The 13,422-nt window shown below is 43.3% G+C and overlaps 2 protein-coding genes across 2 annotated transcripts in view; both read right to left on the bottom strand.

Moving 5' to 3' along the window:
* Positions 1 to 806: 806 nt before the first annotated feature.
* LOC121845456 (UDP-N-acetylglucosamine/UDP-glucose/GDP-mannose transporter-like) lies at positions 807 to 5,063 on the bottom strand (the record flags this gene model as incomplete). Its single annotated transcript, XM_042316878.1, is given in 5 exon segments — positions 807 to 878; positions 3,596 to 3,663; positions 3,745 to 3,831; positions 3,913 to 3,946; positions 4,395 to 5,063. Coding segments are annotated over 5 exon segments (371 nt in total), but the record flags the coding sequence as incomplete, so codon positions are not given.
* A 5,721-nt stretch (positions 5,064 to 10,784) lies between these two features.
* Positions 10,785 to 13,422, bottom strand: part of LOC112251676 — a 30,027-nt gene continuing 27,389 nt past the window's right edge. The window contains exon 4 of the mRNA XM_042316879.1: positions 10,785 to 11,897. Within this exon, the coding sequence (XP_042172813.1) occupies positions 10,887 to 11,714 (828 nt within the window). The 5' untranslated portion in view covers positions 11,715 to 11,897 and the 3' untranslated portion in view covers positions 10,785 to 10,886. The remainder of the gene's footprint in view (positions 11,898 to 13,422) is intronic.

The raw sequence follows: 13,422 nt of genomic DNA on the forward strand, positions 1-13,422 counted from the left end.
TCCGGCAACTGAGTTAGGAAGGATGCCTGTATCTTTGTAGTGACTGGGCTTATTGATACACCATCCAAAGTGTAACTAATAACTTCACCATGATCAAAGGGATATTCAATGTCTGCTTTTTTTTTTAACCATCTACCAATAGGTGCTTTTCTTTGCAAGGCATTGTAAAACCGCCCTGGTCTTTGTGGTTGAATCTGTGTGAAATTCACTGCTCGACTAAGGGACCTTACAGATAATTGTATGTGTGGTGTACAGAGATGAGGTAGTCATTCAAAAGTCTTGTTCAACACCATTATTACACACAGAGTGAGTCTATGCAACTTATTATGTGAAATGTTAAGCACATCTTTACTCCTGAACTTGCCATAACAAAGGGGTTTAACACTTATTTGAGTAAATACATTTCAGCTTTATATTTTGTATTAATTTGTAAAACATAATACCACATTGACATTATGGGGTATTGTGTGTAGGCCAGTGACAAAAAAAAAAACTAAATTGAATCCATTTTAAATTCAGGCTGTAAGACAACAAATTGTGGAAAAAGTCAAGGGGTGAATACTTGGAGGCACTATTTTATTACAGACATACAGACTGGTCAATTAGGGGTGAATCTTAACTGCCAATTCAACAAATATGTTCCCTTGGTCTCCAATGACATCAATGCATGACTACCGGAAAATCACATAGGAGAAGTTAGGATTCTCCCTTCAGAGGATAGAGACAAAACAAAGCTGTATAACCTAGTGTTTCAATATTCAAACAAAATAAATATATTTAAATAATATTAAAATAGTAAATCATACTTGAGCAGCAGAACTTCAGCCATCATGGTGAAGAGGATGGAGAACCTCCTGAGGACTGTGAACATCGGCAGGCTGGTAGAGAGAACAATATCATCATCTATCCACTACCTCCAAAACAACACAGCTAGATGAAGCCTCAGAACCTACAGCCCCAACCTGCATCCCCAGATAACCCCAACCTATAACCATTCCATATAACCCCAAATATTACCAGAACATACAGTGCATTATTCAGACCCTTTATTTTCTCCACATTTTGTTATGTTACAGCCTTATTCTAAAATGAGTTTACCCCCTTTTCAATCTACACACAATACCCCATAATGAGAAAGCAAAAACAGGTTTTTAGACATGTTGGTATTAAAAATAAACAGAAATGCCTTATTTACATAAATATTTAGACACTTTACTCAGTACATTGTTGAAACACCTTTAGCAGCGATTACAGCCTCGAGTCTTCTTGGGTATGAAGATACAAACTTGGCACACCTGTATGTAGGGAGTTCCTCTCATTCTTCTCTGCAGATCTGCTCAACCTCTGTCAATTTGGATTGGTAGCATCACTGCACAGCTATCTTCACGTCTCTCCAGAGATCAGGTTCAAGTCCGGGCTCTGGCTGGGCCACTCAAGGACATTGAGACTTGTCCCAAAGCCACTGCTGCTGTGTCTTGGCGTCGTTGTCCTGTTGGAAGGTGAACCCTCACCCCAGTCTGAAGGTCCGGAGCACTCTGGAGCAGGTTTTCATCAAGGATCTCGGTACGATGCTCGGTTCGTCTTTCTCTCAATCATGACTAATCTCCCAGTCCCTGCTACTGAAAAACATTCCCACAGCACGATGCTGCCACCACCATGCTTCACTGTAGGGATGGTGCCAGGTTTCCTCCAGACATGACACTTGGCATTCAGGTCAAAGAGCTCAATCTTGGCTTCATCAGGCCAGAGAATCTTGTTTCTCATGGTCTTAGAGTCTTTAGGTGCCTTTTGGCAAACTCCAAGCAGGCTGTTGTGCCTTTTACTGAGGAGTGGCTTCCAACTGGCCACACTACCATAAAGGTCTGATTGGTAGAGTGATGCAGAGATGGTTGTCCTTCTGGAAGGTTCTCCCATCTCCATAGAGGAAATCTGTCAGTCACCTCCCTGACCAAGGCCCTTCCCCATTGCTCAGTTTGGCCAGGCAGTCAGCTCTAGAAAGATTCTAGGTGGTTCCATTTAAGAATGATGGATGCCACTGTGTTGTTGGGGACCTTCAATGCCGCAGAAACGTTTTGGTACCCTTACCCAGATCTGTACCTCGACACAATCCTGTATCAGAGCTCTACGGACAATTGTTTCGACCTCATGGCTTGGTTTTTGCTCTGACATGCACTGTCAACTGTGGGACCTTATATAGACAGGTGTATGTCTTTCCAATCAATTGAATTTACCACAGGTGGAATCCAATCAAGTTGTGGAAACAGGATGCACCTGAGCTTAATTTCGAGTCTCAAAGCAATTGGTCTGAATACTTCCCTTATTTACATCTTTTTTATTTTTAATACATTTACAAACATCACTAAAAACCTGTTTCACTTTGTCATGTGGTATTGTGTGTAGATTGATGAGGAACATGTTTATTTTAATCCCTTTTAGAATAAGGCTGTAACGTAAAAAAATTGGGAAATCAGAAGGGGTCTGAATAGATAGCTGTCAGAAGGGGTCTGACAGATAGCCACAACATATAACTGACAGATAGCCACAACATATAACTGGGCGATATGACGATATATATCATGTGACAATAGAAAAACATCTAACGTTTAATATTATGCTCTATTGTTTATTTCGTTGTGTCGCAAATCACTCTTTAGGGCAATATTTTTAGTAAACTGGACGATGCTTTGCGTTCTGGAAATTTGCAACAAATATGGAGTAGAGTGAATGTGACACGGAGCTCGTACCTAAAAGAGGAGCTACTTCGGTCACATGGACGTGGTTTGGGTATGAAACTTCTGACATGGACCAGAAAACTGTCCTTTGCAAAATATGACGCAGGCCGGTCCAGACAACAGGCTCAAAAACCACAAACCTCTTTTACCACATACGCAATAATCATGTGAAACAGTACGGAGAGTCTCCATGGACGAGACCCAAAAAAGTAAAGTTGAGTGCTCAAAACAAATCCGACTCATGTTGCAAGAGGTTTACTCGCGGCACACCATATGGCAAAGAATCACGAAGATGGAAGGAGATAACAGCTGCTATTACAACTTACATCTGCAAAGACATGGCCCCAATTTACACGGTCAAGAAACTGGGGTTTTGTGAGTGAACACTCAACCCAAGGTACCAAATTGATATGTGACAAGTATTAATGCCAAAATAACATGCAACACAGGCAAGCCCCCCACAAAAAAAAAATATATATAGACATATAGGTTTTCAACTATAGTTGAAGTGTTTTCCATTTACCTTTTTTGATTTAATACATTTATATTTTGTTACATGCTTAATTGAAAATGTGCACAAAAGTTATTTTATTTAGAACCTATCAAATATGAGTAATTACCTTTCATTTGTAGAGTATAATTCAAAATGTAATGAGAAATAGGCCTTTACATGTGGTCATTTTATATAAACTATTGATTCATTGAATTTACATTAAAGGTAGTATATCTTGATATGTATCGTTATCGGGATTGGAAATGACCTATATCGGGATATGAGATTTTGGCCATATCACCCAGCCCTACCACAACATGTATACATTACATATATACATAACATATAAACCCAGATAAGCATAACATACTTTAGCCGTTTTGTCCCAAACAGTCCAGTTATCTGGTTCCCTACGTACAAGAAAGGGAGTGGGAAGGTCTGCAACAAGAGAAACACGTTACACACACAAAGATGGACACAGACAGACATGCACACCTACCTATTAGCTGACTGACTCACCTTGCGAGGTATACTATGGTCGAAGTCTGGGAAACTCAGCACCCTCAGAGCCTTGCCCACCCACAGCACGACCACGGTGGCCAGCATCTACAACACAGACACCTCAGTTATATTGGATTAACACACCGCACTTTCTCTCACATACACAAACACAGGAATAACACTTACCTGCCCGATGCCGACACATATTGACGAGGGGAACCTGAAAGTAAAAATGTATCGTACTGTGACAAGAAAACAGCTTGAGAAAATTGACAAACATCTCGTCTAACTTCGTGATATGAAGGTGTCCCAAACGGTGACACAACGAGGAAACGACAGTAGTCAGCTAGCTAGTGTAGCGATGAAAGTTAAACTTTAAATAAATTAACGTTAGCCACCAAAGCCTCAAACCCGTAGCTAAGTTACCGACATAGAAAATATAAATAAAATGTCTAAATGTGTATCTAACGTTAGTAGTAAGTAACTCGCCGGCGTTAATTAACTAGCTAAATAACGTAACCTGTCCAAGCAGTATTATTTAACTAGCAAGTGAGTTTACGTTAGCTAGTTGATGAATAGCCTGATCAGAATCAAACAGTAGGTAGCATCGCTGTGTGTCTAGATGTTTTTGGAACCAAGCGAACAGAATAAACGGAAATCAAACAAACCTATAGTTTGTGAGGATGCTCTTGTTTACCACGACAATGAGAAAAGAACTGAGTCCGTAAAATACCGCGGCGAACAGCTTCACGAACACCGTGAGAGATTTGTCCGCCATCCCCAAGCACCCTTTCCTCTTTCCCACTCTCGATCCTTCTCTCGAAGAGTCTAAACGGGATCACTGGGACGTCCGGTAAACGGTAGACTCAACGATATGACGTTGCCACGAGCAGCACCGCAGATATTGACTGTGTTCGAGATAGTCAAAACGACTGCAGGCGACTGACTGACCTACAAATCACATTGCATCATAAATAACTCATTATTATTTGTAGATCAGTCAGTCACAATTTACCAATGACGGTGTTGATGCTCTCGAACACGGACAGTATCTGCGCATGTGCAAGGGATGCTTCACGCTGTGTACAGCGTTGTTGCAAGCGCTCCAAAACAGCGGAGCAGTTAGCCCCACGCTTCAACGCCCTTAGTTTTTGCGGAAATTAACCCACTTTGCTGTTCACTTTCGGCATCTATGTCATATCGCTGAGTCTACCTTTAAGGTAAAGTTAGGGTTATGATTTAGGGTGTGGACGTATTGAGGATCCCATATAGCACTAACCACCATCCTCTCTCAGCCATCGCTTGCTTGCCCTGCGTCAGAGAGGAAGAGGAAAGAGAGGCCCAACTCGGCGCAAAATCTGTCAATTTCAATTCGAGGGGCTTTATTGGCATGGGAAACATGTTTAAATTGCCAAAGCAAGTGAAATAAACAAAAAACAGTAAACACACTCACAAAAGTTTCTAAATAATAAAGACATTTCACATGTCATATTATGTCTACAAACAGTGTTGTAATGATGTGCAAATAGTTAAAGTACAAGAGCAGTGCACATAACATTTGATTTGAAGACATGCTGTCACATGCTCAGAATACAACAGGTGTAGTAGACCTTACCGTGAAATGCTTACTTACAAGCCCCTAACCAACAATGCAGTTTAAGAAAGAGTTAATAAAATATTTACTAAATTAACTAGTGAAAAAAAGATCAAAAACATTCAAAAATAACAAGAAAATTACATAATAATGAGGCTATATACAGGGAGTACCGGTACCGAGTCAATGTGCGGGGGTACAGGTTAGTCGAGGTAATTTGTACATGTAGGTAGGGGTAAAGTGATATGGCGGGGTCAATGTAAATGGTCCGGGTGGCCATTTGATTAGTTGTTCAGCAGTCTTATGGCTTGGGGGTAGAAGTTGTTAAGGAGCCTTTTGGTCCTTTGCGCTCTGGCACCGCTTGCCTTACGGTAGCAGAGAGAACAGTCTATGACTTGGGTGACTGGAGTCTGACAATTTTTTTGGCCTTCCTCTGACACCGCCTAGTATATAGGTCCTGGATGTCAGGAAGCTTGGCCTCTTCACAAATGTCTTTGTGTGTTCGGACCATGATAGTTTGTTGGTGATGTGGACACCAAGGAACTTGAACCTCTCAAACCGCTCCACGACAGCTCTGTCGATGTGAATGATGGTGTGTTCGGCTAGGCAAGGGAATAGGCAAGCACCCCTGAGAGGCCCCAGTGTTGAGGATCAGCGGAGCAGATGTGTTGTTGTCTACCCTTACCACCTGGGGGTCGACCTGTCAGGAAGTCCAGGATCCAGTTGCTGAGGGAGGTGTTGTCCCAGGGTCCTTAGCTTAGTGATGAGCTTTGTGGGCACTATGGTGTTGAAAGCTGAGCTGTAGTCAATGAACAGCATTCTCACATAGGTGTTCCTTTTGTCCAGGTGGGAAAGGGCAGTGTGGTCTGCCTACGGCAGTCTTTCTCAAAAGCAAGGCTATGCTCACTGAGTCTGTACATATAGTAGTCAATGATTTCCTTCAATTTTTATTCTGACACTGTGTATTCTCTGTTTAGGGCCAAATAGCACTAGTTTGCTCATTTTTTTTGTGTAAATTCATTCGAATGTGTTAAGTAATTATCTTTTTGTTTTCTCATGATTTGGTTGCGTCTAATTGTGTTGCTATCCTGGGGCTCTGTGGGGTGATAGTGAACAGAGCCCAGGACGAGCTTGCTTAGGGGGCTCTTCTCCAGGTTAATTTCTCTGTACGTTATGGTTTTGTGAAAGAAGGATTGGAAATCACTTCCTTTTAGGTGGTTGTAGAATTTAAAGTCTCTTTTCTGGATTTTGATAATTAGCAAGGATCAGCCAAATTCTGTTCTGCATGCATCATTTGGTGTTTTATGTTGTACACTGAGGATATTTTTGCAGAATTCTGATGCAGAGTCTCAATTTGGTGTTTGGCCCATTTAGTGAATTCTTGGATGGTGAGCGGACCCCAGACCTCACAACCGTAAATGGAAATGGGTTCTATAACTAATTCAAGTATTTTAGCCAGATGCTAATTGGTATGTCAAATTTTATGTTCCTTTTGATGGCATAGAAGGCCCTTCTTTCCTTGTCTCTCAGATTGTTCACAGCTGAGGCCGAGGTACAGTTGAAGTCGGCAGTTTACATACACTTAGGTTGGAGTCATTAAAACTTGTTTTTCAACCACTCCACAAATTTCTTGTTAACAAACTATAGTTTTGGCAAGTCGGTTAGGACATCTACTTTGTGCATGACAAGTCATTTTTCCAACCATTTTTTACAGACAGATTATTTCATGTATAATTCACTATTCCAGTGTGTCAGAAGTTTACATACACTAAGTTGACTGTGCCTTTAAACAGCTTTAAACAGAAAATGATGTCATGGCTTTAGAAGCTTCTGATTGACTCAAATTATGTCAATTAGCCTATTGGAGGTGTACCTGTGGATGTATTTCAAGGCCTACCTTCAAACTCAGTGCCTCTTTGCTTGACATGGGAAAATCAAAATAAATCATCCAAGACCTCAGAAAAAAAATTGTAGACCTCCACAAGTCTGGTTCATTCTTGGGAGCAATTTCCAAACGTCTGAAGGTACCACATTCATCTGTACAAACAATAGTACACAAGTATAAACACCATGGGCCCACGCAGCCGTCATACCTCTCAGGAAGGAGATGTGTTCTGTCACCTAGAGATGAACGTACTTTGGTGCAAAAAGTGCAAATCAATCCCAGAACAACAGCAAAGGACCTTGTGAAGATGCTGGAGGGAACAGGTACAAACGTATCTATATCCACAGTAAAACGAGTCCAATATCAACATAACCCGAAAGGCCGCTCAACAAGGAAGAAGCCACTGCTCCAAAACCGCCATAAAAAAGCCAGACTACGGTTTGCAACTGCACATGGGGACAAAGATCGTCCTCTGGTCTGATGAAACAAAAATAGAACCGTTTGGCCATAATGACCATCATTATGTTTGGAGGAAAAAGGGGGAGGCTTGCAAGCCAAAGAACACCATCCCAACCGTGAAGCACGGGGGTGGCAGCATCATGTTGTGGGGGTGCTTTGCTGCAGGAGGGACTGGTGCACTTCACAAAATGGATGGCATCATGAGGCAGGAAAATTATGGGGATATATTGAAGCAACATCTCAAGACATCAGTCAGGAAGTTAAAGCTTGGTTGCAAATGGGTCTTCCAAATGGACAATGACCCCAAGCATACTTCCAAAGTTGTGTCAAAATTGCTTAAGGACAACAAAGTCAAGGTATTGGAGTGGCCATCACAAAGCTCTGCTGACCTCAATCCTATAGAAAATGTGTGGGCAAAACTGAAAAAGTGTGTGCGAGCAAGGAGGCCTACAAACCTGACTCCGTTACACCAGCTCTGTCAGGAGGAATGGGCCAAAATTCACCCAACTTATTGTGGAAGGCTACCTGAAAGGTTTGACCAAAGTTAACAATTGAAAGGTAATGCTACCAAATACTAATTGAGTGTATGTAAACCTCTGACCCACTGGGAATGTGATGAAATAAATCACTCTACTATTATTCTGACATTTCACATTCATAAAATAAAGTGGTGATCCTAACTGACTTAAGACAGGGAAATTTTACTGGGATTAAATATCAGGAATTGTGAAAAACTGAGTTTAAATGTATTTGGCTAAGATGTATGTAAACTTCCGACTTAAACTGTAAATATAAGCAGATAATTATTCAATCCACTAATACTAAACATGGGCCTTTACCATATCTCTGTTAGGTATTTTGATCGTCGACCAAGTTTATTTGAGCTATGGTCAGCGCCATTTTAAATTGCCATAGTAACGACTGGCGGTGTGGTATTGAGTTTTTACCCGGAGCGTCAATCGAAGAGAGTGAGGTTAGGTGCGGACAACGAAGATGGAAACAACAATAGTAATTCAAACATGAACTGTATAGTGCCGGGCTGCATGAATTGGCTCCAAAAAAATCCCTTGGTAAACGACCATAGACTGCACTTTTGAAGAAGTTGCTCCATGTCCTGAAGAGGAAGGACATGCCAGCTCGAGCTAGCAGGATCTACAGACAGCACTTCGCGGAGGCAGACTTCACGATGAAGGGCACTCTCAATGTGGCAACCAGGAGTTTCCGAATGGAAAGGAGTCATAGGCCTATTTAATGCCCTCTGCTTGGGCCTCCATTTGACATTTAGAGGGTTATGGTGTAGGGGTTACCGACCGACCATCATCGCTGACTTCGGAGTCAAGCAAAAGTGACTGAACGGAGGTGGTGACGTGAGTCAAAGCAATGGAGCCCGAGATAACGTTAACTGGTCATGAATGTTGGTGACGAGGCTAGCGTTAGACACTGGACAACTTTGTTGCAACTCTAGTTGAAGGTAACAAGCTAATTGCGTCTGAAGTATTTAGCAACTAACATTAGCAAGCAACTCAACTGCAACAAAAATTGCAACAGTTTCTCTGTGTTATTAGGTAGTTACTGTAGCTAGCTTCCACCTCAGTCAAGTAATATTTTGTTAGCTCCGCCTCATTTAGTTAGACTGAAGTTGACATAACTAATGTTCACTGAAAAATAAATGTCCCTGTATTTGCTGTGTGTGTGTTGACAAAGCATACAAGACAGGTAGCTTGCTAATGCCAACTGATATATTTGTCTTAACAAAATGTTTGTTTGCTTTCAGGATGACATCTTCATCCCTGAATGTTTTCATCCTGGAGGCAGAGGAGGTACAAGCAAATTCCATGTTATTTCTAAAGCTATTGTTTAGTTCAAGTATATGCAGTGATTCTTGAATATAACTGTAGCCTAATAGATGCCTTAATTATTTTCTACCAACAGGAAAGAACAGCATGCCAAACTGACCCCTTGGTGCCAGTGTTTATGTGCTGCGGTGGAGAAGAGGTCCACCACTAAAGAGCTCAGGGCCCGGCTAGACTGCGCTCACGACCATCAGTATACAACAGAGTCCTGCCCCTATAGCAAAATTTCACCAATTATTTAACTGGCATATCGGCTGCTGACTGATCGAGTAACTTCTTCTGACAGGAAGTCCTTCATAAGGATTAGTGACACGTCCAATCGCCATCCAGACAGACTGACAGGAACCTCTGACTGGATGTAATACGAGAACGAACTCTGATCTGGGGCAATGATCGGCTCAAACATGAATGGCTTCAGTAGGTTTATTGGCTCCCTAACTAACATTATTTCATTCTCTGTAATGAGCTACTTGGTAAATTCAGCCATTTTTGGGAGTTTCAAAATCTTCTCTCCTGCCAGTGATGCAACAATGCCAATATGGGGATTTACAGTTAGCTGGAGTTCTAAATCCTTGTTTCCATTCTCCTTTATGTTCTCTCACCTCAGTCCGTAGAGCAGCCACCCATCTCCACCTTCTGCCCTCCAGGTGTTGTTGTGCTGGTCTGTTCTGTCTGGATTGTGTGGACTAGCTCTCTGAGCTCCACCATGTATCTCTTCAGCTCTGTGAACGTATCCCTCTCAGTGATGGAGGAGCAGTGCAGTTGTGGGACCAGGGTGTGTTCAGTGCTGGAGGGGTGACTATCCTCATCTGCAGGACAGTTTGAAGAGGTGTGATCAGACAGGATGGGGGTGGGGTCACAGAGAAAGCTTTTCCTGCTGTACGCTCTCTTTGATCCCGTAAAAGTCCTGCTGGAACTGCTTGAGGATGCCCTGTAGCATCTCTCACCGTTGAATACAAGCGGATGAAGTCATCAACCCTCATCGAATATTTAAAAAACAGATTACAATAATGAGACGTATCCACCAATCCATAGAAAGGATAGGTGGGAGCTAGGCAGACTGCTGTGCCGCTTTGTGGACAACGACTCACATTGTTAGGGCGGCAAGACATGCATCTTGTTAATATATCCATAATCTTTGCCTGCGTACACCCTGAAGGGTTGCGTTGTCATCAGTATCTCTGCCGGAGTCAAATGGTTGTCTCCATCTAGAAAGTGTATGCATCGTTTCAGAGAAAACAGATGAAATAAATACGCATGATATCAATGAAGTTTGCAGTCCAAATTTATTGTAAAAAAAGAAATCTAACGTTATTTCTATGTTATAGAATATATAGCTAGCTAGATAATATATAGTCCTACTCTCCGTTCATGGTAAGAGAACATTCTCTGCTGTAGGGATGCTGATAGCCTGCTGAGGGTCAAAGGGGAAGTTGGGTCTCAGTGTGTGTTCTGAGCCAGACTCATAAGAGGAGCAGGTTTTCAGTGTGTGTTCCATGCCTGAGTCATAAAGGGAATTGGTTTTGACATGTGTGTGTGAGTGATGTTCTGAGAGATAGAGGGAGGTGGAATGCCGTGGGGTCTTGTTCCCGAGTTGGGACAGGAAGAAGCGGACTCCGTAAACTCGTATGTTCTCTACATCTATTTCCTCTGACAGCATCACCAAGTGCCTCTGGCCCAACCGCCAATCCTCCCTACAGGCCCGTTGATCGGCAACCAGCGGACTCATGCTCTCTTCATGATGATGCTTCAGCGGCTTGGAGATGAACAGGAAGTCCATCTGACCTGTGATTGGCTCCCTGAGAGAGCTTGTCTGAAGCCGCTTGCTGGTTCCAGAGGGGAGTGGTCTGAAGTAGTTTGGAGGGCCAATCAGAGGCTCTGACATTTTAGGGTTCATCCCATTGAGCACAGGACCCACAGCAGTGGAGCTGCCTCGCTTCTGCCTGGGGGGAGGAAAGGGGAGGAGATGGGCCCTGCTTGAGGGAGGGGGGGACAGCTGGTTGCTATGCAGCGGGAGTTGTCCCAGTTCTGAGGCCTTACCAACCCTCCCATCAGCAGACAGAACCCAGAGGCTCACACTGTGGGGCCCTGCCACACCCTGTTTCTCCTCCCTTTCTCTCTCTCTCTCCTCCCTCTCCCCTTTCACCTCACCCTTCTCCCATCTCGCCCCTTCTTTCTCTCTCCTCTCCCTCACCATTATGTCTGCCTGCAGGGAGTCAGTGATGCGGACGATAGCAGAGTGGGGAGTGGTCCTGCTGAGGTTGGTGCTAGGGTTAAGGTTGGGATTAGGGTCTTCTAGGAAGTGGTGTCCAGAGGAGGTGAAGGGCTTGTGTTGGTACGGATCACTGTTGCACACCACAGGGTATGTCTCACTGACTATCTGTGAAAACAACAATACAAGTAGGAAATAAACACACAGACCTTACAGAGGCAAAGCCACGACAGGTTGAATACTGGCCCACCCAAATCAGGCTGTCTTAAAATATATGCAAATTAGTGGATTCGGCTATTTCAGCCACACCCGTTGCTGACAGGTGAATAAAATCGAACACACAGCCATGCAATCTACATAGACTAATATCGGCAGTAGAATGGCCTTACTGAAGAGCTCAGTGACACAGTCATAGGATTCCACCTTTCCAACAAGTTAGTTCATCGCATTTCCTGCGAGAGCTGCCCTGGTCAACCGTAAGTGCTGTTATTGTTAAGTGAAAATGTCTAGGAGCAACAAGGGCTCAGCCACAAAGTTGTAGGCCAAACAAACTCACAGAATGGGACCGCAGAGTGCCGAAGCACGTAAAAATCGTCTGTCCTCGGTTGCAACACTCACTACAGAGTTTCAAACGTCCTCTGGAAGCAACGTCAGCACAAGAAGTGTTCATCGGAAGCTTCATGAAATGGGTTTCCATGGCCGAGCAGATGCATACAAGCCTAAGATAACTATGTGCAATGCCAAGCGTCGGCTGGAGTGGTGTAAAGCTCGCAGCCAATGGACTCCGGACCATTGGAAACGCGTTCACTGGAGTGATCAATCAAGCTTCACCATCTGGCAGTCCGACGGACAAATCTGGGTTTGGCGGATGCCAGGAGAATGCTACCTGCCCGAATGCATAGTGCCAACTGTAAAGTTTGCCCCAGACCACTAAGTTTGGTCAATAGTGGTCTGGGGCTGTTTTTCATGGTTCTATCCTTCTAACTTTGTGGCAACAGTTTGAGGAAGGCCCTTTCCCGTTTCAGCATGACAGTGGCCCCGTGCACAAAACGAGGTCCATACAGAAATGATTTTTCGAGATCAGTGTGGAAGAACTTGACCCGGCCTGCACAGAGCCCTGACCTCAACCCCTGTCCACATACTTTTGATCATCTAGTGAATATAAAAAAATTTATAAATGAATTTAATTTGTATCGTCTCCTGACTAATCAGACATTTTGGGTAAATGCAGTAGGAGGTTACTGGCATCTTCTGTTCACATGATTTAGAATTCCTCACAATCAAATGTCGACCGCATTATCTACCAAGGGAATTCGCTTCGATTATAATCACAGCCGTATATATTCCCCACCAAGCAGACACATCGATGGCTCTGAACAAACTTTATTTGACTCTTTGCAAACTGGAATCCATACATCCTGAGGCTGCATTCATTGTAGCTGGGGATTTTAACAAGGCTACTCTGAAAACAAGACTCCCTAAATTGTATCAGCATATCGATTGCGCAACCAGGGCTGGCAAAACCTTGGATCACTGCTATTCTAACTTCCGCGACGCATATAAGGCCCTGCCCCGCCCTCCTTTCGGAAAAGCTGACCACGACTCCATTTTGTTGATCCCTGATCCCTGCTCCCACGCTGAGGTCTCTTCAACGCTGGTCCAACCAATCTGATTCCACACTCCAAGACTGCTT

The sequence above is a fragment of the Oncorhynchus tshawytscha genome, unplaced genomic scaffold, assembly GCF_018296145.1.
Source record: "Oncorhynchus tshawytscha isolate Ot180627B unplaced genomic scaffold, Otsh_v2.0 Un_contig_2559_pilon_pilon, whole genome shotgun sequence".
NCBI classification, from domain to species: domain Eukaryota; kingdom Metazoa; phylum Chordata; class Actinopteri; order Salmoniformes; family Salmonidae; genus Oncorhynchus; species Oncorhynchus tshawytscha.